This window comes from Fusarium coffeatum (assembly GCF_003316985.1).
Source record: "Fusarium coffeatum strain FIESC_28 chromosome Unknown BRIP53273_contig_248, whole genome shotgun sequence".
NCBI classification, from domain to species: Eukaryota; Fungi; Ascomycota; class Sordariomycetes; order Hypocreales; family Nectriaceae; genus Fusarium; species Fusarium coffeatum.
The window spans coordinates 25,879-53,743 of NW_022158040.1; the positions used below are offsets into that span (position 1 = coordinate 25,879).

Genomic DNA, 27,865 nt, shown 5'->3' on the forward strand with positions numbered 1-27,865 from the left:
GCAGAGGAAAAGACTCTAAGTTGCCGAGCTAGATGGTTATGACGAATAGACGAATACACATCTTGAGATGATTCCATAAATAGAATCACAAATAATCTCACTTCACTGTTTGTTCATGGCATTTTCACGACATGTTGAACTTGAAGTCACGATGTTTCGATCAGGGACAAAATAATGGTTGCCCAGGTCATATGTTCATATCTAAAGGTATGTAGATGAAAAATAATTACATAAAATGCTGTTTAAAGAATCCTCCTCAAAATCGTACAGTCATAGAAAAATGAAAGAAATGCTTTTTCTCGACTCATCGTGAAACCCGAACCAAGACTTCTCACGCGTGTGATCCGCTTAGAGAACCTGAGGTTGGTTCTGGCACTTGAAGCAAGGCTTCTCGTAGAACTTGGTGCTATACTGGTAGTTCTTGTTGATCTTGCCACGCTTGTACAAGTTGCACTTGGCGGAGAAGCGGTTGGAGGCAGGCCTGTAGCTGAAGTACTTGCACTCGTCGCCGAAGCTAATACAGCTCTTGGCACAGTTCTCAAGGCACGAAGCATCACCAGCGTTGGGGATGCGCTCCTCCTCGCAGATGGTGCCAGGGGTACCACAGTGGGTGTTCTGGCCACAGCTGGCGAAGTTGGGAACGTACTTGGAGCAAGTTGCAGGAGGGTTAGGAGTCACCTCGTTCTGGCAGGTGTAGCACTTCTCAAGGTCGTAGAACTTGACGCCAGTGGTGCAAGGACGGAACTGGAGGCTCTCAAGGGCAGACTTGTAGAGCTGGCACTTAGAATTGCTCCTCTTGTAGGAGAAGGTCTTGCAACCTTCAGTAGTTCCACAGACCTTACCACACTTGTCGGCGTTGTAGGCATAGAAAGAGTTGCCAAGCTTCTCGGAATCGCTGCAGGCAACTCGGCCCTCTTTGCCGCAAGAGCTGGGACGGTCAGGCTTGGGGATGTAGTTTGTGCAGACGGGAGCGGCCTCAGTGGTGGTAGTAGCAGCCTCAGTGGTGGAAGTCTCCATCTCGGTAGTGGTGGTAGTGATAACAGCGGCCTCGGTGGTAGTGGTGTCAGCAGCCTCGGTGGAAGAAGTGACAGCAGCCTCGGTGGAAGAAGTGATAGCGGCCTCAGTAGTGGTGGTGGCAGCTCCAGTGGTAGTGGTGAGAGCATCAGAAGTCTCGGTAGTGGTGGCAGGAGAAGCATCTCCATCGCACTTGGCGTAACAAGCGTTCACGTCGTAGAAGAATCCATCCACCGGGCAGATGTCGCCATCACAGGGAGCGATGCCCATTTCGCCGATCTCTTCAGAGAAGAGCTTGCAGTGGTGCATGCCAGAGTAATAAGCAAAGGTGTTGCACTGCTCATTGGCAGCGCACTTGGCAGCGCACTCATCGGGACCGCTGACCGTGCAGGTCTCAATACTCTGCTCGCCATTGCTAGGCATGCCCTCGACGTTGCACTTCTCAATAGGGGCACCAGGGATGGTGGTGTAGCCAGCAGTGCAGGCGCCAGCGGTGGTGGTGGCAGCCTCAGTAGTTGTAGTATCAGCAGCCTCGGTAGAAGAAGTAATAGCGGCCTCAGTAGTAGTGGTAGCAGCAGCAGTGGTAGTTGTGTCAGACTCGGCGATGACCTCAGTGGAAGTAGTACCAGTCTCAGCAGCGGTCTCGGTGGTGGTGGTAGGAGCAGCATCCTCGTGGCAAGAGTAACAATCGACAAAGTCGTAGAAGTGGGCACCATCGGTAAGGGAGCATTGCTCGATGTGCAGTTCACTTACAGGAGCGCTGTAGAACTTGCATACACCATCCTTGAAAGAGAAAGACCGGCATCGTGCTTCAGGGTTAAGCTCGAGGCGGAGATCGGCACACTTGATAGCACAGTCCTTGGCGTAGGCGTTGCCATCAACATCCTCACCGAGTGGCTCGTAGACAGCGTTGGAAGCAGGCTTGCCGAACTTGCCGCAAGTGGTGGGAGCGTCGGCCTTGAGGGTATAAGCGGCACAGGCAGCCTCGGTAGTGGTGGTGGTAGCAGCAGCAGTAGTTGTGCCAGACTCAGAGATAGACTCAGAGATGGTCTCAGTAGATGTAGCGGTCTCTGTGGTGTCAGTGTTGGCAGCAGCAGAGGTCTCAGTGGTCTGAGTTGCAGCGGAGCTTTCAGCAGAAGTCTCGGTGGTCTGAATACCGGCGCCAGTTTCAGTGGTGGTGTCGGTGGTTTGAGTACCAGCGGCGGTCTCAGTGGTGTGGGTGCCAGTGGCAGTGTCAATACCAGTCTCGGTAGTCTCGGTACCAGTGGCAGTCTCAGTACCAGTGGCAGTCTCAGTACCAGAAGTAGCGGTGGTCTGGGCTCCAGTAGCAGTCTCGGTATCAGTCTCGGTGGTTTGAGTACCAGCGGCAGTCTCAGTGGTCTGAGTTCCAGTAGCAGTCTCGGTGCCAGAAGTAGCGGAAGACTCCTCAGCACATGTGAAGCAAAGCTCAAGATCGTAGAACTTGTGTGAGCCGAGACCGGGAGTGAAGCCAAGCTCCTCAATGATAGTCTCGTAGAGTGTGCAAGTGTTTCCCTGGACGGAGAAAGACTTGCAGCCGACGGTCTTGCCACAAGTGTTACCACACTCCTGCCAGTCTACACAAGTAGAGGGAGTGCCGATGATCTTATCAGCACAGTTGGGAGCAGTGCCTGTCTTGCCACAGTTATCAGGCTGGGGCTCGACAGGAGTGAACTGAGAGCAAGCAGCCTCGGTGGTGGTGGCGGCAGGAGAAGTCGCGGTGGTAGCGGTGCCGGTCTCGGTTCCAGATGTAAGAGCACTGGATGTAAGAGCAGTGACAGTCTCAGAGGTTGTGATGCCAGGAAGAGCTGCGTCGGTGGTGGTGGGGGCCTTTGGCTTGCAAGGGCTGGCGCTGACCATGGGGACGGCCAGGGCAGCCAGGACGGCCGCGAAGACCTTGGTGGAAGGCATCTTGAAAGGAGGGTGTATTAGACTGTTGTGATAACGATTGGAATGGGAATAAAGTCCCGGGATTCAAAGAGAGTGAATGAAGTTGGAGTATCAAATGTCTAACGAGTGACAAGGGAATGCACAGCAACAGCAAAAAGGAAAGGAGTGTTACCGCTGAGGAAACAACTCAAGAAGAGAACGGGAGAACTCAGATATATAGATTCATCAAACAGACTGAGGGAATCTGGACGGTAGTGACCGACTCGCCCACATCCCATCGCCACCGACGAGATACTAACAAAACGTAATCCACCGCGGACCAACACCTGTATTCACAGAAGCCACACCGGACCGTTACGACTGACGGTTCATCCTTCGCAGTCTTCTAATTCTGGAGCTCAGCTCATGCTAGCGAGGAGGAAGGAAAGAGCAGTTCTACTTGGCACTGAGGCTATCTCCATATCTGGGTTGGGTAAATCGATAGCTTGCGGTGGTGGTCCGTCTTCTTGGTCGTCATTGGACATGTAGAATTGTGTTAGTGGCAAGCGACGTTGACTTAGTCAGGGGTGCTTTCTTGATGGCGGCTGAGTTTGTAACGCCCGGGCCAAGCTATGGGAAATAAGATGAAACATTTCGATAAGAGACCTATCAAGGGAAATAGGATGGAGTTGTTAGGCAGTGGGTAGTGAAGACACTAACAGTCATAAGGAGAGACAGTCAAAGTCGGGATGAAATTATCTCTAGTGAAAGCTTGAGATTGCGAGGCAGGTTGAAGTCCGACATGACTTCTCGACCATATGATAATCTTTCGACGCTGTTCAGGTTTATATAATATAGTCTTAGACATCTTTCTCGTGAATCGATCTTCCTTGAATCCGATTCCTCTTAGCGGCGTACTATCAACGCCACAAATATCCACAACCTGACGGCCAAGAGAAGCTGCAGCTTGTCGAGCTGACCTGGTCCGGGAACGTAATTCCACAATTGAAGGAAGCAACCAACCGACAAAACACAGGTTCAGAATCTCTTAACCGATGCCGATAATCCGAGACCTTGATCGGCTCATGCCTGATAGGGTTCTGATCGATTTGGCAGTGAAAAAGGAGATCAACAGCTGAATGGCGGGTACGTAGTGTTCCAACCCCAGTCTTCGACCATTAGCGTCTTTTGCAATTAATCAGAAAACGCCGTGGCTTTCCGTGGCTGCACAAAGGGGACGATGACATTTCCCGGCCTGTCGGTGACGCCTCTCCCACTGTCAACTTCAGCTCTGGTCGGCGTTATTGAGTAACTATCGACGGTTCGATCTTGATTGATCGCGATGCAGCAAAAGAAGCCTCAGTGACGTAGGAGACTCGGCCGAACAGAATGCTGAAGGATTATCATTCTGGACCGTGATATCAAAGGCCCGCAAAATGTTTGCTCCAAGAGATTGACATGTGAGCACGGCTCAATTTCAGCTCGAAGCCTCAGACTTGGCAAATGCGAAGAAACATGTCATGACAGGGGGAACACCCGGACGCTTTGCTAAGCGATGAGAACGCGAAGAAGTCCTTGAATCGTCCCATGTATCTTGGCTCTCCTGCATTTTCTTGCCTTCAATCTCTTGCTCGTGAATGTGGCTTGACATGGGATTGTTTCAACCTAAAGGCATCTCCACTGGAGACCTGTTTACGCAGATAAATCGACAAACAACAATGTTCGCTGCGTGCAAGCGGAGCTGAAAGGACGCCAGTGACGATATAAGGCTAGAACAATCGATAGACTGGTTTGACCCATATGCAATCTTAATGGTCCCGATTAACGCTTGGCGCTAGCAACAGAAACGGGAGAGCCGGGGTTCTGGAAACATCGTCAGAGCTGCTGCGGGATTGATGAGAGTCGGTTACTTGATTTCGGCACTCTGCATATCGACCATTTCGCAGATCTGGATTCAGTTCAGCTCCATAATGAAGACCAAGTTTGCAAATGTATGGATCTCCTCCCCAATTCTTGGGACCTGTCCCTTACTGCGCCCCAGAAGGAATCTTCGAATCAGAGGTAGTCCTTAGGGAGAGCATTGGTCGCCGGTGGATTCATTGCCGTTTAGCCAATGACACCTAACTCCTGGAGATGCTCACGAAGAGAGCGGAGATCTGTAGAAGTTGTCGAGGCATGTTCTCTCAAAGACTCGCACTGCAAGCCGAGGATCTTTGCTGCTCTCGCATTGCGACCAACGCTGGATGAAACTGCATCATGTAACTCCTGGGCTTTGACGTTGAGGCATACCTGAATCTCAAGCAACATCGCTACCATCATGGATGCCGCTGATATCTTTGGTGCAACAAATGAACCTATCTTGATCTCTGGGATGTCCAAATTCGGTTCGCAGCCTGGGGGTAACAACGGGGCTGCGTGAGCACACATGCGTCCATGATTAATCATGTTGTCGAACAGGTCCAGTAGCCTGAGGTGGCAAGCCAGTAACAGGTGAATAAGTGACTGATCGATTGGAGTTTCACGTTGAGAGTGCGAAGGTAGATGCGGGTTATGTACACAATCTGGAGTATTGCAAGGCTCTGGTTCCTTGGGTACAAGCCTTTTGAGAACTTGAGGGTATAAGTGGACCAACTTTTGAGAGCGTTGAAGTAACTCTTCGAGGAATGGCCCGAGATCAAATCCGCAAATTTTGCTAAGATCGTTGAGTTCGCGCATGGTAAGATGCTGTGCTTGGAGTGTAGAATAGTTATCCAGCATACGGTCGAAGGCGACCATAAGATCAGTCAATTGTGACACTAAAGTGACTTGAGCAGACGGGGCTTGGCCAGTATTGTCGTTGGCAGGTGGTATCGCTATTAGGTGATCTATGTTTTGCGGGTCGATAACTTCTTGGTCTAAGCCAAGTATGCTCCAGTCAAAGGCAACATTGTTGGGGTTGCGGAGAGAACGCGTGGGAGGACTGAAGATACAGGCAACTCCAGCTTTGACACATCGAGCACAAACTGAGGAAGGTGGGATTTTTGTACATCGAAGCTTTTTGCTGTGACATCTATCACAAGCCTGTCGGAGATCTGTCATTATTAACCATGAGAAAGTAGAGGTTTGGAAACGAGAAGGTATTGAGACGTGTGGAAGGAATGGAAGGTGGGAATCGTGTTGGTCAGGCTGCGTGAGCTGAAAGGGAATGAGCAAGACGCGTAGAATGGAAGGTGGCATACCCTAGACCTTCACAGAACCTTGTCCAAATTCTGGAACATTGAAGCGTAACGGCAATTTTGAGGCATCACTTACATGAGATGTTTGTATTCTCTTTATTTCTACTTATTCATTGGTGTCAAACATTACATAATTCGAGTTGTGAGCTTCTTACGTGTGTTCGTGCAAATTGATTGGATCCTATGATTGTCTGAGTCGAGCCTCCAATAGCCAATTTACAAATGCCATGTCATTATACGCAACCAAACCCAGGCAATACGCCTAGGTTAACAAGATCATGTGTGTATATCCATATATCCAACGTAGATTCTCTTACTATGTCTCGTATTGCACTGGAATATGGTTTTATCGACGTTACTTTCCATGAGGTGACGGGAGGTTCGCAGCTCTAGGTTCCTCCCCTGTCAGTCAATCAGCTGCAGCCTCAATGATCAACAGTACAGGCAGCTCCACTGAACAAAGCTTCCCCGCGAAACTTTCCACTTCCATCCGCATTCCATTTCCACTTGAACTGACCAAAACATCCAATCCCATCCCAGCTCCAAACAGAACAACATCGAATTTTCTATCGCCTGACCTTCTTTTCTTTACCATGAGTGCCATGCTGGCTTCAGCATCTGACGCTCCAGCTCCCGCTCCCGCTACAAGCACATGCCATCGCTAGACCAGCACCCGACATGTCACTTATCCCCTACCAGCCCCACGAGGGCCGAGAGATTGTGCTGTACGTCATTTTCTTAGCTCTCATCGCAAGCTCAAGCTCAAGCTAACCCCTGGTCCTTAGCCGGCATCATAACGCTATTGTTGTCCGCGACTCTCAATCCCATCGACTCGAAATCAGAGGCATCTCTACCTGTCCAACATGTCATCAACCTCTTACTCGTTCCGAGAATGATCCCGACAGGGGATACGATCGTTCCTTTGGCGCCCGCCAAGAGACCTATGTCGACCCCGATTACTTTCGTATGCTCCGCGCCGTCAACAATAACGACACCTCGACCGACCATGGACCTCCAAGTCCTGTGAGGAGGATTTTCGGACCTTCTCTCGGCGTTGGCAGCAGCCCGAGTACACGCCAGAGGACACCTTCTCCAGCTCCCGAGGAAGCCGAGTTTGTGTCGAGTACACCTGGTGTTGCGCAAGCAGAAGGCAGCAGGATACGGCGAGATGCATTCAGCCCCAACTACTTCAACACATTTTTCGTCGAAGAAAGAGTACTGGGCCAAGGTGGCAAGGGTGTTGTGCTTCTTGTGCGACACGAGATTGATGGGTGCGCTTTGGGTCAATTCGCCTGCAAACGAGTTCCTGTTGGAGACGATCATGCATGGCTTGAGAAGGTTCTCATCGAAGTCGAACTGCTTGCTAAACTTTCCCACCCAAACCTTGTCTCTTACCGACATGTCTGGTTGGAAGACGTTAGACTTACCCGCTTCGGCCCCAGTGTCGCCTGCGCCTTCATTCTACAACAGTACTGCAATGGTGGTGACCTTCACCAGTACATTATAGGAGGCGCACCTCGTGAAGCGACCAAGGAAGAGCTGAAAGCGCAAATGCGTCGCAGGTCAAAAGGCCAGCTCGAAACTCCCGTCGACTTGTTGAACGGCAATCGGGTATTATCTGTTGAGGAGATTTATTCCCTGTTCAAGGACATTACTTCTGGCGTGGCATATCTTCATGCTGCCAACTACATCCATCGCGATCTGAAGCCAAGCAACTGTTTGATGCACCGCGAGGGTGGCAGAACAATTTGCCTTATCAGCGACTTTGGTGAGGTCCAGCCCGAGAATGTTGTCCGCAAATCCTCTGGCACCACTGGAACCATCTCGTACTGTGCCCCCGAGGTTCTGAAGATGGACGCCATGTCGGGACGATATGCAAACTTCACGACGAAGTCGGATATCTTCTCACTCGGTATGATTTTGTATTTCATGTGTTTCGGGAGACTTCCATACCAGAACTCGAATGCTCTTCAGGAAGAGCTTGAGGATGTGGATGAGCTTCGAGCAGAGATCACCCAGTGGGAAGGATTCCAGGATGAACGACGTGAACGACCTGATCTACCACCGAGACTCTACCAGTTGTTAAAGAGACTACTAGCTCTCGACCCTGCAGACAGACCGAGCGCCAACGAGGTACTCAAAGCCATGAGGGGAGAGTCTGTCAGCTTTGATAATGGTGCAGGTCAAGAGCCTGCACCAAATCTTGGCATCGGGACTCGAATCCAAAATCTAGACTCACCTGCTCCTCCAAGCACTCCAGTCCCAGGTAAGCTTTCTCAATCGCGTGTTCTAACCAACTTTACTCTTACTGGTTTGTAGGTCCCCGACACCGTAACCAGACATCAGGGCAGGGCAAATTTGAAGAACTCGGGGCGTTGGCTAGATCAACCTCGAGAGACTTGTCGCCCACGAAGAACTCACAGGGTTCTCGACTCGATCCGCATCGCCAGTCCTTGTCACGACATCGTGGGTCGCATTCCATGGTTGTTTCTCGCAGCCAGGAAAGTCGCCGTAGTTCCCTCGTAACCCCAGCAGTCAGCGTCAGTGACGCGTCCGAAGCAGAAATGCACGAGCGACGAAACTCCCAGAGTCCTCCGCTCCTCATGCCACCGCCCAGCACGGCAGCTGATGCCTTGAGGCGAAGAGTGACCGTTTTAATTATCCGTCTCATGAACTTCGCAGGCCCACACTCTCCACTACTAAGTTACATCTTTCGCCTTGGCCTCTTCGGCATCAAAGTAACGACTCTGCTGCGTCCTTGCTGGCCCGTCATGGCCCAACTGAACGTAGCCATTCCTCTCATTGGTGTAGCGGCTCTTGACCTCGGTCTACCACAAGTAACAAGCTACCCCCCAATGCTGATACAAGGCCATGGGGATTATTTCTCGAACGGACCACGCGCGTGGGGACTCGGTATGAGTTTGATCCTTCTCGTGCTTCACTTCACAGTGCTCTGGGTTGCGTCCGGCTGGGAGACGCTGTGCGTGGCGAGACAACACGACATCTGGACAGAGGGCCCTTGGTAATAGGGGAAAAAAGGTTTGAGGTGATGCAAGATGATGTTTTGTGATGATAATGAAGTGTGTTTGTTGATGCATGTTGAGGGGCAAAGAGAGTTGACTTTGGCCATAGATTGACGTTGAACAAGACCATTTGGTCTCACAGAATGCATATACTACGTAGCGAAAGGATAGCCTGCATGGCTTGGTATGGCGAAATCAGAAGATGGTCGCACGAGAAGGGTATATATTAAACACATAAAATAAATAGTACATTCGACCACCGTACATAATACATATTTGGGAATCCCATCTCAGACGCCAAAAGTAGCAATTGAAGCACGACACACCACCTATCAATCTTATAAGAAACTTCTAAACCTTTCTCAAAGACTTCTGTGTCAAGATCCTCCTCCTATCCATCTCCCTCGCAGCCATGCCATTCGTTTTACAGCCCTTTGCAATACGTTCTCCGCGAGTTAGGCTTCCGAAACCAAAGTCAGGTTCGCCTCCAAGGCTACCAAAGATGTCCCCCACGTAATTCTCCGCTTCGATACCGTCTTTGAAAGTCGTGTCCCAGTCGTGGATGATGCCTTTGACGATCTCGATACCTGCATTGAAGATGTTGGCTATCGCAATACCGAAGCCATTTTGCTGCGCGGCTGTGAGATGCTCTAGGTCAGAGCGGCCGAGAGGGGGACGGTCGAAGTTGGAGCCTGAGAGGGTCAGTGGGATGTATGAGGATAAGGTGAGAAAGGAGATTTACCGGTTCTACAGACCATGACTCTGGAGAAGTCAATGATTTTCTCAATTGCTGCCCTGACTAGGACTTCTAAGACTGCGTTGTCTTCCTGGGCGCTCATACAGTACACTCCCGTACCATTCGTCCACACTCGAGTGGTATTTTCGAAAGACTCGGAAAGACGGCTGCCTGAATAGTATACATCACTTGTAGCAGTGTCACACTTGACGACGGATGGAGGTTGAGATGCGCTTCTATACGACTCGCCCATCCGGCCATACAGCGCACGATACTGCTTTGGACCAGTGGCATCTTCCAGCTCAGCTTTGGAAGCTAGTCTGTAAGCTTTCTCTTGGAGTTGAGTGTTGAGTTCAAAAACTTCAGTGCCATACGTGATGAAGGGATACTCATGCGGTTGATCACGACCGTATGATATATATCCTGTGGGGTAATTGGGCGGAAGAGATCGTGGATCAATCTCATATTGAAGAGCAACTTGGACTGAGTAGCGAGCGAGGGCTACGGTGCCTAGGGTGCCGTACTTGGGATTGACACCGGCTATGCCAGCGATTAGAAAGTAAGTGTTGCTCAGGTCGAATTTGGGAGACAGGACGAGAGCCATTAGGGAGGCGGCTGAGTTGACTTCTCCTTCACCGATGGTGAGATGGCAGATATCGCCATTCTCGGTGCAAGTGGCACAGGGGAATAACATGGAGAGACCTGGTGAGTGGACAATTTTGGCTGACAGGTTGCCTAGATGAGTGTCTGGGAGACGAGTATGCCAGATTTCTGCTTCAGGAGACCACTAACACCATGTCAGAATTGACCTTGAACATGATACTGGCGCATACCATTGATATGATCATGACTTTAGGTGCAATAGGTTCATCATCTCTGCCGCCCAGGAAGCGCGGTAACGCAGAGACACAAGGCAGAAAACTGACTTGAACGAAGATCGCCAGAAGACATCTTAGTAGCTCCATGGTTAATAGCTCGCCTCGAGTTGCTTTGAGCAAGATCTCAAGAAAGAGGGAAGTCAAAGATCTTTATCTCCCCACAAACTCATTCACATACGATTTGAGACCAATGGATCACGAACGAGTTCGAGACCTTCGTCACCGAACCCGTCGTACACAAAACATTCTATCCAAGGGGCGCCATATGGGATGCAATGTCTCTGTCAGACTACCCTAACCCAAGCCTACAATAGAAACTGGAAAACTGAGACGTAAACGGGATGAGGAGAATTTTTTTCCCCAACGGGTATCGAGCATCGGATGTCGCCCATTCCGTACCGTTCCCGTCAGCGAGTCAGGTCGAGGGTTCGGGAGGAGGACAGCAGCGGGATCTTGATACGGAAATTGTGTTTCTTTAGAGATTCAGTTCCGGCATCAAGATCGGAAGAGGCGAGTATGCGGTATAGAAGTGAAGAGTATTGGAACGAAACGAAACAAGTCAAGACACCATGTGCTTAATGTTTGGAGATGGAAGCGAAAGACAGCGGCCATGTCTTTGATTCAAGCTTAACATCTAGCAACTGAATTGGGGGCTTATGTCTCTACCATTCATTACTTTGTGTCACGGGAGAACAAACAGTCTAGATGGGGAAGTCGGTTGGACATGGATTCAAGGTTACGCAAATATTCCCGCTCGATGGGAATCAAATTCATCGTGTGACGCATATCTAGAATCGTGCAGTATCTATCTCAGAATGCATGTCTCGGCCGGCAGGGGGCCGAAGCGATCGGATGGAGGAACAGGGATGACAATTGGCCAGAGGAGACGAGATTTGCTTTTGTTCCTGAAGCTAGACTAGAAATGATGGTGATGAAGATAAACGGTGATGTCTTTAGTGAAGTTGGAGATGGTGAGTGAAGGTGACGGACAGAGCATCACGAGCATTTTTGGTACGATTGTGACCCATGTACTTCCTGAGTTCAATTGATGGATTTGGTATGAAGGACAAACGGGAGGAACAGGATGAATTGGGTTATGGTGAACATGTGAGATGTGAGGCTGTAGAAGATCAGCGAAAGATAGGGGATTGGGGTTTGGCTTGGTGGAGTAGGGGAGGTTTTGTGTTAATTTGCACGTGGATTGCACTTGTGGCTGTACGTCTTTCTTTTTTGAATTGGAGTTCAAGGTTTTGTACCTGCTGGAGTGCAACGGCGGGCTTGCATTGGGTTTAGTAACTGTATGATATTCTGTTGATAATCGGGGCTGAGTATTCCGCTGCGGAATGTCATAGCGTTGAGGCTTTGAAGATCCGCGTGTTTTCCGATTATTAAGAGGCTTTAAGGAGTGACAGAACTGGAAAGCTTGTTGCCTAACATTTAGTGCGAGAACCTCAGAACCTCATCCAACCTCTGAATTATTGCAAGTCAAATCAAATGAATGTCCACAAGACCCTGACCATGCTTGCCATGCTTCTTCTATGCTTGGCTCCAAGATCTAATCAATCGCTCTACATCTCCATCAAACAAAGTTTCGATCATTGCCAGATTAGCATTGGGTAATGAAGTAATTGAAATGATACAGCCATCATCTGAGTCGTTGGATTCTCGTCATCAAAACTTGGCAGTGACTGTCTCCTTGGGGCCTCACAAAGAGTAGATCCTTGGCAGCCAAGATTTTTTGTTATTCTTCAGGTGAATTCAGCCTACGGGTAGGAAAGAAAGAGGCCAGAGCCCCCAGACTGGTGGAGAAGGTTCCTTCCATCCCGGCTGACTGTTTTGACACTGTGTGCAGTTGATTTGGGCCTCCTTCCATCACGGTTGGGTTAGCCTCATGTTCCTTCCCCATTAACATAATTCTTAAATCAACGACATGGATAAAAACAAAGACAATGACCATCTCAATTACATCGACACCAAATACTATGATGACGACGACTCCCGCTCACTAAAAGAGCCACCGTCTCTAAAACTGTCACCCACACAGCGTTGCAGCCAAGATGATTGCCAAGACGCGATAGCAGCAAAACCAAGCATTTCCAACATCACCTAAAGGAAACGGGACAGAAGCTAGAGCACCGCAGAGAGTCTCGGCCTTTCCGAAATGGATAAAGTTTATTAGCCCACAGGGGGCTAGGGGGGTCATCGCCTTCTATAAGGCGGACCAGTTACAGTGGGTTAGCGACGTGTCGCCGGTGATTGTTGCTGCATACGGCGCGTCTCTGTCATGGACCCCCAGAAAGCCAGAATAAAGATTGTCAGCCAAGCCACCACTCACGGCCTTCTCCCAACTTCAGGTCATTTCCCGGTGGATACCCAGCGCCCGGGTATGACGAGTTTCTCAATAAGGTTCTTTGTTTTCCTGCTCTAACGCATTCTGGACAAAGCCCAGTGAGAAAACAATTCAATTCCCCCACGCCTATCCGTACCGTTCAGCGCTTCCTCCACACTCAACGGTCCCCGTTCCATCTTTGATCAACCGCTCACTTCTTCCGTCTTTCTTTCTTTGCGTCTGACAATCAACTTTGTGGTTTGGCCGTACCATTCACGGCTGCTTTCATACTTTGCGTCTTTATACATTGATGGACGACATTACACCTGCATCTGATCCACGCTATGGCGGCTCTGGCGAAGGGTCCAACTCTGTTTCCAACTCTGGTAATCAACACCAGCCCACAGACGATACCGCGATGAATTCCCAAGCGCCCGACGACAACGAACTGCCATTCGATTTGCACGACGACGACCACGTTCAGGGCAACAACTTCGCTTTCACTCCGACACAACTACATAAACTCCTGACTACAAGGAGTATTCCAGCCCTGCGCGCCTTTGGTGGTTTGCTGGGTTTAGCTGCCGGCCTGCGTACGGATATTTCGACCGGACTCAGCGTTGACGAAACGACTCTCGATGGCACCGTCACCTTCGACGAAGCCGTAGCTTCCGGCAGCCTTGAACGACCGCCAGTGATTACCGCTGCTTCTCCTCCACCATCGCCGCCGCTCCTCCAGAATGGCTTATTCGAACATCATGATAAGCATTATGTCGATCGTAAACGTGTTTTCGGAGATAACCGCCTTCCTCAAATAGCACAAAAGTCTTTCTTCAGATTGCTCTGGATCGCTTTCAACGACAAGCTTATAATACTTTTGACGATATCCGCTACCATCTCGCTCGCCATAGGTATCTACCAGTCAACCGACTCGTCAGGCGCATCGCGTGTTGAGTGGGTAGATGGTGTTACCATTGTAGTTGCTATTCTCATCATCATCATAGCTAGCGCTGCGACCGATTGGCAAAAGAATTACAAGTTCAAGAAGGTCAATGAGCGGAAGCAACAGAGGGATGTGACGGTTGTTCGATCGGGTAGACTACAGCGCATCTCTGTTCATGAGGTTGTTGTCGGCGATCTCATGCACCTTGAAGCTGGTGATGTCGTTGCTGTTGATGGCATTCTCGTCCAAGCATCAAGTCTGCAGATGAACGAGTCTTCAATATCTGGAGAAGCTGAACTGGTTCACAAATGCGTACCGGGCCATAACCATCCTCGACCTGACCCTTTCATTCTGAGTGGAACTACTGTTGCGCGCGGCGTTGGCTCCTATATCGTCACTGCTGTCGGAGTCAACTCAACTTACGGGCGTATTCTGATGTCGTTGCGAGACGATGTTAAAGCAACGCCACTCCAGGTAAAGCTTGGCCGTCTCGGCAAGCAGCTCATCACCATTGGTGCCATTGCCGGTTCCATCTTCTTCCTCATCCTCTTCATCCGTTTCATGACTACCATCAATAGCATCACCGGTGGACCATCTCAGAAAGCCGAAGACTTCCTGCATATCCTGATCTTGTCCGTTACGGTTGTTGTAATCACAGTTCCTGAAGGATTGGCGCTCAATGTGACCATCGCCCTTGCCTTTGCTACAAAACGGATGCTTCGAGACAATAACCTGGTTCGGTTGATTCGTTCTTGCGAGATTATGGGAAATGCGACAACTGTCTGCTCTGACAAGACAGGTACTCTTACCCAAAACAACATGAGTGTGGTGGTTGGACGTGTTGGGCTCGAGTCTTACTTCGATGACACTGAATCTGTCACTCCGGATCCCGATGCATCCATGTCACGCGCTTCAACCATCAAATGCGACAGTTCTATCGATCTCGCAAAATCACTATCACCTGACTGTCGAAGGTTGCTTAAGGATAGCATCGCGCTCAACTCTACAGCTTTTGAGACCGACGACTCCGCATCTTCGCCCTTTATGGGATCAAGCACCGAGACTGCATTGCTGCAATTCAGTCGTCAGCATTTGGGTATGGGTAACTTGGCCGAGGAGCGAGCTAACTGTCCCATCATCGCCATTCTTCCCTTTGACTCATCTCGAAAGTGGATGGCCGTTTTGGTCAAGGTTAATGATGATCGATATCGACTCTTGGTTAAGGGAGCCGCAGAAGTTGTTTTCGAGTATTGTGCTTTCGTCATCCTGGATCCGACCTTTAGACTTCCAATCGCCCGCCTATCAGAAAGTGACCGCGCAAGCTATCGCAACACGATTGAAGACTACGCCGGCAGAATGTTGCGGCCTGTTGCCATGGCCTACCGCGACTTTACGGCTCAAGAGATCTTTGAGGGCCCTGATGAGGACCCCGATAACATTAATCTGGAATGGTTGGCGTCTGGCATGATCTTTGTTGGTGCATTTGGTATTCGTGACCCGTTACGACCTGAAGTTGTAGAGTCAGTCCGCCAATGTCAAGCTGCTGGAGTGTTCGTTCGCATGGTTACAGGTGACAATTTCCTGACGGCCAAGGCCATTGCCACGGAGTGTGGTATTTATACCGCCGGTGGTATTGCCATGGATGGACCGACCTTCAGAGATCTCAAGCCAGAGCAACTTGATGCTGTTATCCCAAGACTACAAGTGCTAGCCCGATCGAGCCCCGAGGACAAACTGCTTCTCGTTACTCATCTGAAGCGAATGAACGAAACGGTTGCAGTGACAGGTGATGGCACCAACGATGGTCTGGCCCTCAAGGCAGCTGATGTTGGTTTTGCTATGGGTATTCAAGGCACTGAGGTCGCGAAAGAAGCTGCATCCATCATTCTTCTTGACGATAACTTTGCTTCTATCGTCAAGGCTCTAAGCTGGGGCCGAACTGTGAATGATTCGGTCAAGAAGTTCTGCCAGGTACGTTTTTTGAGCTGCACTACCGAACGTTGAGTTAACAAACTACAGTTCCAATTCACTATCAATATCACTGCATGTATCATTACCGTCGTTTCGGAGCTTGTCGGCGATGCTGTTTTCACTGTTGTACAACTGCTTTGGATCAACTTGATTATGGATATTTTTGCATCTCTTGGTTATGCCACCGATCACCCATCGCCCGACTTCCTGAAGCGCAAACCTGAACCTCGCAACGCGTCTATCATTTCCATCACTATGTGGAAGATGATCATCTGCCAAGCTATCTATCAGTTGACGGTGGTCTTTGTCGTCCATTACGCCGGCTGGGATACCTTCAACCCCGATACGGAATTCGAGATCGAGAAGCTTCAGACGCTGGTGCTCAACATTTACGTATGGATGCAGTTCTTCAACCAACACAACTGTCGCCGTGTGGATAACAAGATTGATATCTGGTACCAAGGTATCTTGCGAAATGTTTGGTTCATTGGCGTGCAGCTTATCACTATTGTTGGCCAATTCATCATCGTTTTTAAGGGAGGCGAAGCCTTTGACACTACCCCTCTTACGGGTGCCCAGTGGGGATGGAGTCTTCTCTTTGGCGTCATGTCCATTCCCTTGGGTGCATTGATTCGACAAATCCCGGACAGTTGGTTCGCAAACCTCTTTGCACTAATAGGTGCCGCTTGGTTTGCGATCTGGCGACCGTTCCGTGCATTCATGTCCAGAGCCTTCAGTTGCCTCAAGCGCAAGAAGGAAGAGGACAAAGAGGAACAACCAAAAACGGAACACGAGATGGGTCCTGTTGAGAACATCCTTCACATGATGCATTTGACCCCGGATCCTGAGGATGACGAGACACCAATGACGCAAGAACAAAGAGAAGCTATGGCTCGATCAGACCAAAGAAGAAGAATAAAGCAAGGGGAGAAAGAAAAGCGAGAGATTGACCTCGGTGCTCTGGTGGAGGCGAGCAGGCTAGGCAAACCAACCGCCGGTGCCATCTTCGAGATTCACCCCAAGACACTCAAGGATGACCCTCTTCTGAGGACCAGTGGTGGCAATACCCTACCGCCGAGTCAAGATGAAGCATTCATGAAGTTTGTCGCAGTAAATCTACCCCGGCCACGTCGAGCAAGGAGGACGAATCCTCGAGGCCAGACACAACGACAGGAGCAAAAGAAGAGCTCCTGGAGACACCACATCACTTGGGAAGGATTGTTGAGATCTAAGAGAAGATAATCTTGCTTTGCGATTTAATACGAGATAGACAGGAGAAGGGCACATAGTTTACAGGCATAGATGCCCATTATTTCAATGACATATTACGACGTTATGACAGAGAAGGGGGTTCAGGATACCATACCAATATACAGGTCGCTTTACTAGGCCATAATAACAACGCTTCCATCCCGCAAATTTTCCAATCCGTGTTCCTTATGTGATGTCCATCCATTTATATAAATCCAATCCATAAACTTTTCAACTTTTAATGTACTTATCCTGTTTTAATGATTGCTTCTTCAATAGCACTTCCAATCTCGGCTCTCGGTATTCCAGGTCCTCTCATCAAACAGCAGGATCTCGAGGCTAGCGACGTCACAAGAGTGGGTATGCTCAGTCGCACCGTTACAGGACCATTCTTCGGCTGCGTCGGGAACGAAAAGCAGTTGACGAAACTCCAGCTTTCGGGCTGCTTGTTGGGCACGGCATCTGATACGTTTGGCATCGGTGAGTTGTTGAGGTTGAGTTCCAAAGTTTCGCTGTCGACCATCCGGGCACCCAGCGCAAGAAGCTGTTTTTCAACGCCGACGATGCTGAAGAATCGTGTGAAATGGTCGATGCGTGATCCAGCCGGTCTTGTAGGCCATGGCCACTCGATGTCCTCCATCGTGGTTGGGTTAAGTTCACCGCGAGCATAAACGTGATGTCCGTATCGTCCGTAAGGTAAATCAATAACACGATGCATCTCATGCTTTCCAGGACCGATAAGCCAGCGTAAACGAGTAACCATTTCCTCTCTTGCCTTGCCCTTGAGCGTGTTGCAGAAAAGTCGAGCTTGTTGCGGGGTCATGGAGTATTCAGGCGGAGAGGTTACGAGGAGTTGACATGCTATTTGTAGAGCGGTGCTGGCGACGCGGAATGAGAAGGGCGATTGATGCTGTGGTCCGGTAGACACGACTTCGCCTGGAGCGGTTGGCGTTGTACCGAGCCAGCCATTACCGAAGATCTGGGGCGACAGGGTGAAGGACGGGATTGTGACGGGTTTGCCAAGAGACGGTTGCTGGAAATGGTGGAGCGGCGTGAATTGTGGCGTAGGCGGTGATATGGACGTTGCTGACGTAGAGTTTGAAGCTGCTGAGTGAGTCGACGTCGACAGCGCTGTCGTCAAAGCGGAAGTCTGCGATTGCTGCACAGGCTGGATTCGTCTCAGAGTAACAGCCAGCGAAGAACCAGAGTCCGAGTTCGTCTCACTGCGCTCGCTGTCAGGACTCTGCGACTTGCCCGTCAGACGATTCTCCTCTGTCGGCGAGTTCGACCTCGGCAGCACAACAAGATCCTCCTCCGGTCCGACAACCTCATGCGCCAGCTCGAGGATCCTCTCCATGCTACGCCGCAAGCTACCGACAAGACTCGGCTGCCCGCTCACGATGGCTTCAGTGGTGAGCATCTCGTCTACAAAGGACATGAAGACGGAGCTCATCTCCTCGACGACCTGCTCGAGACGGCGGACGCGCTGGGCCTGTGCTGCTTCGGCGGCTTGGCGACGGCGGCGGAAGATGTTTTGGGCTTCGCGGTTGCGTTCGCGACGGGCCTTGGATAGTGTGAGTTACATGGGTGTAACATAGTGGGATAGGGGAGATGGGGTACCTTGAGAGCTGCATCGTCGGTTTCTTGGATGCTGGAAGATAAGCGACCCTTGCGCTTGGTAGGCGATGTGGCTGTCATTTGAGTAGGGGTTTGCTCGTATAAGTGAGTGATGTATGTATAAATGAGTGAAATGAAATGAAAGGAGACAAATGAGCGAGGGTGATTTGTGTCTCGTCTCACTAAGGTATCAATCGATATCTGTGCGCAACTACTTAATCAAAAGCAAGATAAATAAATAAACGATTGTGAATAAATGAATCGCAGATATAAAAATTGTACGACACGTGAACCGGTAGTTATCGCGGCATTGAAGGTGGCGATGGATATGAGATGAAATGGACGGATGGAGATAACGTTGGAATCTTATTCTTTGGCTTAGCATGTTTTAGATCACTCTGCCATTCTGACCCCGTGACCCCTGCTGAGTGTCACTGACTTACTAATCTTCAAGGTCACCCAACCAATCACAGTGCGTCATTGTCAGCTGGTGATCGTGAACTTTATTTTTCGTGGGGAGAGACTGGGTCCGGAAGATCCACCATCAGAGCAACAACGTGGCAGCGTGGTCAATTATTTAACTAGCTTCGAGAATAGACTCTTCGTATTTGCGTGCAATAACCGCTGATCCGTTAATCCGTATATCCAACTTATCAATCTAACTCTTAATACTCTTTACCACCTTCCCATTCTCCTTCACCAATCACTTGCGCAAAAGCACCTCTCGCCTGCAACAACTCGTGATATGTTCCCTCCTCAACCTTGATACCATCCTCCAGCACAACAATCCGATCTGCGATCGCCATCATCTCCTTGCTGTGCGTTACCACGACAATTGCCATATCCCTCTTTGGCTTCCTCGCGATCCGCTGCATCGTGCGCCTGATCATCTCAGCACTTTCTGCATCCAGTGCACTTGTTGGTTCGTCAAGCACGAGAAGTCTTGGCTTGCGAACTAGCGCGCGTGCAATGCTGAGACGCTGTGCTTGGCCGCCTGAGAGAGCTTGGCCTCCGTCGCCGACGTGGGTGTTGTAACCGTCTGGAAGAGTTGAGATGAACTCGTGAAGACCGGCTGCTTTTGCGGCGGTCATGATATTGGGGAAGTGGCGTTGAGGCGAAAGTTCGTTCAGGCCGTATGTGATGTTTTCTGCGATGGTGGCTGGGAATAGGAATGGTGTTTGTGGTACGTATGCCATCATCGAGCGGAGATGCTCGATGTCAATGTCTGCGTGTGAAATGCCGGAATATGTAAGTGGCGACTCGGAGCCGAGTATTGTAGCTCTGGTAGGTGTATAGAGACCCAGCATCAGCGAGATGACCGTGGACTTGCCGCACCCAGATCGACCGACGATGGCCAGGCAGTCTCCGGCGTTAACCTCAAAGGACACACCTCTCAGCACCGGTCTTTCTGAACTTGACTTGTAAGAGAAGCCGAGGTCGTCAAGTCGTACTGGAAGTGGTGACTTTGGCTTCTGATGTCCGCGACTTTCACTGATTGGTGTTAGCGGCATGTTGGCGTACTTCAACATCTGTGCCGCGGTAGACTGGGCCATGGTGACTTGTGGTATCGTACTAAGAATACTCGTCGCTGTCCCCATACTAAAGAGAAGCAGATTGACTACTGCTACAACGGATGTCGGTGTAATTGCCCTCTCCGAAGCCAGGAGCACGGTACCATAATAGAATACAAGAGCCGTAAGAGGATAGTTGACTGATTGATACAGACCAAAGAACCCGCTTGTGCGGGTGGCTCTCTTCTTGCCGAGTCCCAGAGTATGAGCTACCACTTTAAGGTACTTCGTACTCATATACTTCTCCAATGTAAGGGCCCGAACGACTCGAATGTTGAGAAAGATTTCAGTCAGAGCAGCGCTGGCTTCTTCAGCTCCTTCGTTGCATCGCGCTTCCCATTTTCCACTGATAATGGTATAGCCTTTAACTGCGCCCATAACGACAGGCAGCGGTGCGAGAGCGACGAGCGTGAGCTTCCAGGATATGACGAGTGCCCATACGATAGCTGCAACGATCATGACTGTGACTGTGATGAGGATTGGTACGAATCGGCCGACAATGTTGCGCATTTCTTCGGCGTTTCGATCGAGGCACTCGTTGATGCGACCAGGTGAGTTGCGCGATCGGTCGAACCAGGATCTTGGTTGTCGAAGAATTCGTTTCAGGGCTTCCACGCGGATAGTGTTGATCCACGCTTGGCCTACCAACTCCAGGAGATATCGACCACCACCAGTGCAAACTCCATCGACGACAGCGATGACACTGAGAAAGATGGCCCATTTTTGCCCTTCTGCCAGCTTATCGCCTTGCGACCACATTGCACCTAGTAATTGTGCAAAGCAATACGCGAACGCGGGGATGGAGCCTGCTCCGATCAAACACGTAATCACTCCAAGTATGAGAAGAAACCGATGACCGCGGCCGATAGCTGGCCAGGCAGTCTTCAAGATTGCAACTAGCGACATAGGAGGAGGGAGTTCCTTAGTCTCGTCTTCTTTATCCTCCGTGTTGATGGTCAACCTTGCTTGTCGAAGTCTGGTAATGCTCTTGGGTCGCTCAGCTCCACCAAACAGATATTCTGGTTCATCCCAAGCATTCAGTGTGCATGATGTTTCAAAGCCATCCAAGCTACTTCGACTTCTGAGAGCACTGTTATGCTTCTCATCATAGAAGTCATCCATAGGTAGGTGAACATCAGCTGCTGTTGATGGGCGCTCCTCTTCGGAGAAGGTCTCCATATCCCATGCTCTAGCTGTTCTGATGCGAAAGGCCGCTGCCGCATTTGTTCCAAGAGTCATACGCCGCGACGCACTTGCTGGAGCTGGGCTGAAAGACTCCAACTCTCCGACAAGTAGTCTTGAGAGTCGAGACGCTCTTGCTGGTCGAGGGAATAATGGTGAAAGTGGTGAAGTAGGAGATGTCGGAGAGTCGATAGTCATTTCAACAGTCGCTGCTGAGGTATCCGATGTTGTGGATGAGAGTGTTGCAAAGACTTTGCCGGTTTGCTTGTCCAGATTCTTCCTGAAGCCTTCTTGCACAAGAGATGCATTGTCCATCACATAGACAAAGTCGTTGTCGTCAATCTGAGCAACATCGTGTGTTATGATGATGGTCGTTTTGCCGCGTCGCCATGCTCGGATTGCATCCATGATGAGCGTTCTGCTGACTTGATCGAGACCGCTTGTGATCTCATCAAGGATGAGTACTGGAGGATCTCGAAGGCGAGCTCTGGCAAGTGCTAGTCTTTGTTTCTGACCACCGCTCAAATTATATCCGTCGGCGCCAACATTGGTATCGAGGCCTTCAGGGAGCGCTGCTAGAGTTGACTGGAGCAATGCCGCATCACAGGCGCCCATCACCTCTGATCGTGTTGCTGCATCAGGATATTGGTGACCAAAGGCTACGTTCTTGAAGAATGATTCATTGAATAGAACGCTCGATTGTTGGATCAAAGTGATGTTTTCGCGAACCCATTGTCTGTCGAGTATTTGTAGCGGCCGATTGTCGACATGGACTTGTCCGCTCAGGGGCTCGTAGAAACCGACGATGAGATTACCGAGTGTGCTCTTTCCAGAGCCGCTTCTTCCGACGATGAATGTGATCTCGCCGGATGGGAAGAAGAAGTTCGACTCTTTGAGGACTCTGGACGTGGGATTCGAGGGGTATGCAAAGCTCACCTGTCGAAGTTAGTACCTGTGTTTGTTGAGTCAAGGAGAACTTACATTTTTCAGCTCGATATCACCACTGCAGAACTGAGGGCGCAAAGCTCCGGACATCGGCTTAATAGTACCACCATTTCTCATGTTACGAGTAATGCTTGAAAGAAATCCACCAGCCGACATACCCTTCGCGAGGACCAGCCACTGCGGCATCAACGCCTCGATACCCTGGAAGGCTGCGAGCGTAGAGTAGAACGTCGTCAAGACAGCACCCGCCGCAAGTCCATCGCTGTTGACAAGCACAACACCATACCAAAACCCCACAACAAACATGGCGACAACCCAGAAGGCGACGTATCCCATCTGGAGAGCATTGCACTGCGCTTGAACGAGGTAATGCTTGGCTGCGGATTTGATGGAGGGGTAGTACTGCCAGACTTCCTGGTCGTATCCGTTGAAGATCTTGACGAGATCTATGGCGGTGATTGATGCGACGGCGTGCTTTGAGGCGACAGCTAGTTCACGCTTTTGAGCTTGAATTGCGGGTTCCAGGCGCTTTGTTGAAAGAGAAAGGACGATGGCTGAGATTGGGAGAGTGGCGAGGAGAACGAGGGTGAGTTTCCAGGAGTAGTAGAGGGCGATGCCTAGCGAGGCGAAGGAGGTGATTATGTCGCCGACGAGAAGACCAAGAACTTGGGAGGACGCCAGTTGCAGTTCTCGGGTTTGTCTGAGGTCTATCAGCTAGATATCAAGGAGAATGAGGGATACTCACGTTTGTATTCTGATAAGAAGACTAGAGATGCCTTCGGACTGAGAGTCGAACCAGGCCATATCCTTGGAGAGAAGGCTTGCAAAGATGTTCTCTCTTACATTGCAAGCCTGCAACTCCCCAAAGATAACCCAGAGCGCAAGGAATGCTGTACTCGCAATCCAGTTTCCGATTCCCATTCCGAGAAGGACCAGTGCCCAGTCTGACACTCGAGAAAGGGCCTCATCCCCTGTAAACGTCCCATTGCCAAAGCCAGCGATAATATCGAAGATCTTTCCCAGGATGACAGCGAGAACTGTTTTAAAGCCAGCCGAAAAGGCCGCTGCTATTAATGCCGCTATGAGCGCTCCAGTATGTGATCGTTTTGTAAAAGCGAAGAGTTGTTTCCATGATGATTTGGTATCTTGTTCCATTGCGAATGAAGTTGAAGATTAACGAAAGTAGTGACATCAATCTGGATGAAAAGCAAATAAAATTAGAAAGAACAGTAGTCGAGTATGTCGAGACATGGTGAGAGGCAATGAGGCGACAGGGCTGATGAGGAGGAGGGTTTGTGGTGACAAAGAACAATATGAAAGAAGCAGTGGTGATGGTGCACAGACGAGGCTGAGGGCAAGGGTCTTAGTATTGTTCTCGTTGATATTGTTCAGCCCCGCACCAGATTTATAGGTAAGAATGACATAAATGAATTCAATGAATTCTGTTATTAGCCTTTCGACTCGGGGTTAAAAGGTGGCCGAGGTGCCGGTCGTGTTGGCACTGCCAAGTGGTGGCCAACTTCATCAGGCTTTGCCGCTTACTGGTTTATTAGACGAGTTGACTTCGACTTATTGGTTCACCTGGGACATGAATCTTGATTTATACGGACGATCTTTTTGCAGTTGGCATACGAGCTATCTACAAAGGGAGCGTGCAATGTGGTGTAGTGTAGTGCAGTTTCCCTGTTCGGAACCATCACTGGGCCACAGATATCACCACGCTTTTTCAGAAGAAATAATATGGAATTTATCATTAAACATGAGGCTACATCCACTGCGATGTGCTCCATGGATTAGATCACGGATCTACATGTTGCGTCTACCAAGTCCAAGGCAATTCGGAATACCTGCTCAAGCCGGCTTCCTCTCGCCACAAGTAGCGTCAGGGACCAGGACAAAACTATCGGAAGTGGCGTGAGCCTTTATGCACACACTTTGTAACGGTTGCTTACAATCGAAGCCGATCCCATCTTGATATCAGCACCCAACCTGGGCACTGCCAGTGGTTTATCCTCATCCCCGGCTCGCTCTTCCCTGGTTCAGACTCGGCCATGTGATCGGAGAAAGCGCTATACAGCCACCATTGGAGTATCCATTAGTTTCTTACAAGAGAGCTATAGGTCGGTATCTGCCTATTTGATGACATAGAAAGTCTATCACGAATCAACCACAACTTTACAGTCTGGAGCCTTGTCCAACATATCAAAAGCCTCGAGCCACACCAAACAGTTTGGAACCAAGCAGTCACAGACTTGGCAAACTCCCCGAGTAAGTTAGTCACTAACACGGACCTTTGAGACAGGTCTTGCCATAGAGCTCACAAACTCAACGGAATTATCCTTATCTCGGCGCCAGAAAGTAGGCTTCGGGGAATGCAAGGTTCCAGCATACAAAGATGTAGACTTGGCCAAGGCACACCGTGAATGATGTATCGTGGGTGACTGGATGGGGGTGTCGTGATTTGCTTACGTTAATGATCTGAATCATGTGTCTTGTCGGGCTAAGGACTTGTCCACCCGTTCGTGGGTCTTCTTCTCTAACCGGAAGAAACTGTCACACCGAGCCTGCTCTTTTTCGGTCCGTATATTGCGACCATCATTGCCAGGTTTCTTTGCCAGGTCAGTAGGTACATGGACATGACGGGGTGCGTAGGAGCCGTCATTTTGAGATGCCCGAAGGACATCTCTCCTTGGTCGTTGAAAAGTCGGTCGAAGATTAGCCTCGTCATTTTGGCAGGAGGCTATTTAGGAGGAGGACTAGAAACTGTTATCACCCGTTTGTCCCAAGCAGAACAGGGATACATCAGGTCAAGATTCTCCTCTAACTCGCCGGCTTGTTTTGCGTTTGCATCAGGCATTTTTGTGTGGTGAGACGTACTTCTTGGATTTGAGCTCGATCCATACTCGCAGAGGTGCTCTCGGAAGACATTTTGCTTGTTTGTTGAAAAGAATTATCAGATTTACAGTGAGGTTGGGGCGAAATCGACTTCGGCATATAGAGATTTGTCGATGAGTGAGGATTCTTTTATGATGACTCTGTGGAAAGGGAAGAAAGGGAATTTCCAAGATTTATTTTACTACTATCTTCCACTGGCACAAATGGACCGATCTCGCACCGCGTGGCAGCCGGGTCTGCAGCTGTCGAGCAGTGTCAGGATCTGCTAGTTGGCAGGTATTTGATTCGTCTGCCTGGTGCTAGAACATGCTTCGTTTAATATATATAGATTATGAAGGGAATTGACGTGTGTTTTGATGATATAGTATATATACTATAACACTGTTTGGTTGATCTACCTCAAGTGTCTGGAACGAGTTGGTGTTCCGGCACAAACGTGATCTTGTTCGACGACTAACCGATCAAGGAGCGTCGCTGTTTTCCAGTGGTTCTTAGAGGATTGCGAATGTAGTGCAGTAAATAAAGTAGTGAGAAATCCAACTTGTATATTGAGCTGCTAGTATGAAAGAAATGCCCAGGATTGGCCTTCGGCAGTTATCGTGAATTGTAAACTGAAGCCATACTTGCGTTGTATCGACCTTCAAAATATAAGAGATAACGGCAGTAGCCCATCTCTACATGAGGGACATGACATCCATCCCCGATAGGATGTCCATGCCGCTATCTGAAGATGATCTATGGCGCTGTACTGCCATGGTAGGTGGTAGATGGATCACCGTGGATGAGTCAAATAGTTGGCATTCGAAGTAGAAGTCTGACACATGGCCTGAACAGTCTCTTTGCGACGTTCTTGTCCTTGACCTAGCAAGACCGACACAGCCCACCAAGTCACAGTTCAACGTTCTGGAGAGTTCCTCCAAACGGTCCTGAGCTTGAACCGGATCACACCCTCATATTCAGCCTTGGTCGCATGTTCAACTAATTGCTTCTAGTCGCCAGAAAGATGTTCTCCTTCTTCAACACATGCCTCCTCCATCCGGAAGACATATGGGATGGGTAGCTTGCAGTTTGGCCCTCGTTGAGCGCGATCGCTGCCTATAACAAAGTGTTACTGACAAACAAGACCAGGTCAGGAGCCTCTGCCGAAGACGATCCAGAACAGACAGGCAGTTGTTCTAGCTTCCTATTCCTGCTCTCTGGAGTTATTCAATATGCAGCTGTTGAACAGGGTGCTCGACTGTCCCCAAGCGATGCCAACTTCCACAGCGGGACGAGCATGGTTTGGCAAGTGAGGACTCCGGCAAGTTAGGCGGTAAGATCACCAGGATCGTTCACGTTGTTGCACATATGCCAAGTTCGGTTCATTATGCCGGCGGGCCTGTCGCGTGTATGATTGATACCAGTGACTCCCACCTTCGTCAGGAGCCAGACCTAGGGTCCCCTACTGCTCAAGGGTATCAACCCTCTCGTTCAAGTCCCTAGATTACATGTCAGCCTAGTACAAAGGTTGTATATTGACAATACTCACTCGATCGCATCGAGTGCTTCGCGGAGATGATCAGCGATGCTGAGGTGCGGAGAAGACACTGGCGGCGTCATCCATTGTGCTTTGTCTCTCGTAGACATCAACTGAGCGTGATCCCTGAGTCATGGGTAGGCCTCTTGCCTATTCTGCGACGGTCCGGTAGGTGACTCTCTTGGGATAAAGCTGAGTGTCGTCGTATGTCGGCTTTGATGCAGCCATCTCTTCATGATCAGGCGGTTGTCATCGAGCCACTCGACGCGGAGTCTGTTGTTCAAAAGCAGCCTTGGAATGGAATTGCTGTTCCACTTGAGATGGGAGCCTTGCTGGATACTATTTAATTACTCTTCTGTGTTCTGGTAGGAGAAGAAAGTTACCTCTGGGAGTTCATCCATGCTTCCGAGCTTGCGCTTAAGCGAAGGACCCCCAGCTCGTCCGAAGCCGACTCTTCTTCGGTAGTAGTAGGTTCTTCACCAGGTTCTCTGGCCGCATGGTCTCCCTTGGTAGTAGCAGGCTCTACTTCACTAGCGGAACCAGAGCTTCAAGTGCTAGATGAGGTAGATCAAAACGGAAGGGGGCGACTTCGATGACTTTGACCTTGTTGTTTGGATATGAATCACAATAGTTGTCATGAGGTCGTACCCAAAATGGTATAGTCGCCAGTGTTCAATGACTGATACGGTGTCTCCTGAGAAGAGTAATCCAGTGAGATGTAATGGATAGGGCTGAATCACTGACGGATTGATCAGTGATTCAGTGAGAATTCGGCAGAAGGACATAGACAGACGATGGTTGAATCCAGACTCCAATTTGAGTTCACAGTTTGAATTCTTCCTTGATGATGTTGGAGAATGTCTGGATGAGTGACCCAAACGGACGACCAGAC

General features: G+C 49.8%; 6 protein-coding genes across 6 annotated transcripts; 2 read left to right on the forward strand and 4 right to left on the reverse strand.

The window, feature by feature from the left end:
• Positions 1–348: 348 nt before the first annotated feature.
• On the reverse strand, positions 349–2,943 carry FIESC28_09522 (uncharacterized protein; the record flags this gene model as incomplete). The annotated part of the gene is made up of 1 exon (XM_031163658.1): positions 349–2,943. One exon carries the CDS (start codon positions 2,941–2,943, stop codon positions 349–351), a length of 2,595 nt encoding a protein of 864 aa, XP_031012284.1.
• A 2,064-nt stretch (positions 2,944–5,007) lies between these two features.
• Positions 5,008–5,979, reverse strand: FIESC28_09523 (uncharacterized protein; the record flags this gene model as incomplete). The annotated part of the gene is made up of 1 exon (XM_031163659.1): positions 5,008–5,979. The coding sequence occupies one exon, from the start codon at positions 5,977–5,979 to the stop codon at positions 5,008–5,010; it is 972 nt and encodes a 323-aa protein (XP_031012285.1).
• Positions 5,980–6,794: 815 nt separating this feature from the next.
• FIESC28_09524 (uncharacterized protein) lies at positions 6,795–9,142 on the forward strand (the record flags this gene model as incomplete). The annotated part of the gene is made up of 3 exons (XM_031163660.1): positions 6,795–6,841; positions 6,902–8,382; positions 8,436–9,142. The coding sequence occupies 3 exons, from the start codon at positions 6,795–6,797 to the stop codon at positions 9,140–9,142; spliced, it is 2,235 nt and encodes a 744-aa protein (XP_031012286.1).
• Positions 9,143–9,490: 348 nt separating this feature from the next.
• Positions 9,491–10,840, reverse strand: FIESC28_09525 (uncharacterized protein; the record flags this gene model as incomplete). Its single annotated transcript, XM_031163661.1, has 3 exons — positions 9,491–9,831; positions 9,882–10,662; positions 10,709–10,840. 3 exons carry the CDS (start codon positions 10,838–10,840, stop codon positions 9,491–9,493), a joined length of 1,254 nt encoding a protein of 417 aa, XP_031012287.1.
• Positions 10,841–13,392: 2,552 nt separating this feature from the next.
• FIESC28_09526 (uncharacterized protein) lies at positions 13,393–17,238 on the forward strand (the record flags this gene model as incomplete). Its single annotated transcript, XM_031163662.1, has 2 exons — positions 13,393–15,996; positions 16,045–17,238. 2 exons carry the CDS (start codon positions 13,393–13,395, stop codon positions 17,236–17,238), a joined length of 3,798 nt encoding a protein of 1,265 aa, XP_031012288.1.
• A 256-nt stretch (positions 17,239–17,494) lies between these two features.
• On the reverse strand, positions 17,495–23,717 carry FIESC28_09527 (uncharacterized protein; the record flags this gene model as incomplete). Its single annotated transcript, XM_031163663.1, has 5 exons — positions 17,495–18,811; positions 18,868–18,938; positions 19,544–22,553; positions 22,599–23,262; positions 23,308–23,717. The coding sequence occupies 5 exons, from the start codon at positions 23,715–23,717 to the stop codon at positions 17,495–17,497; spliced, it is 5,472 nt and encodes a 1,823-aa protein (XP_031012289.1).
• Between the last annotated feature and the right edge of the window lie 4,148 nt (positions 23,718–27,865).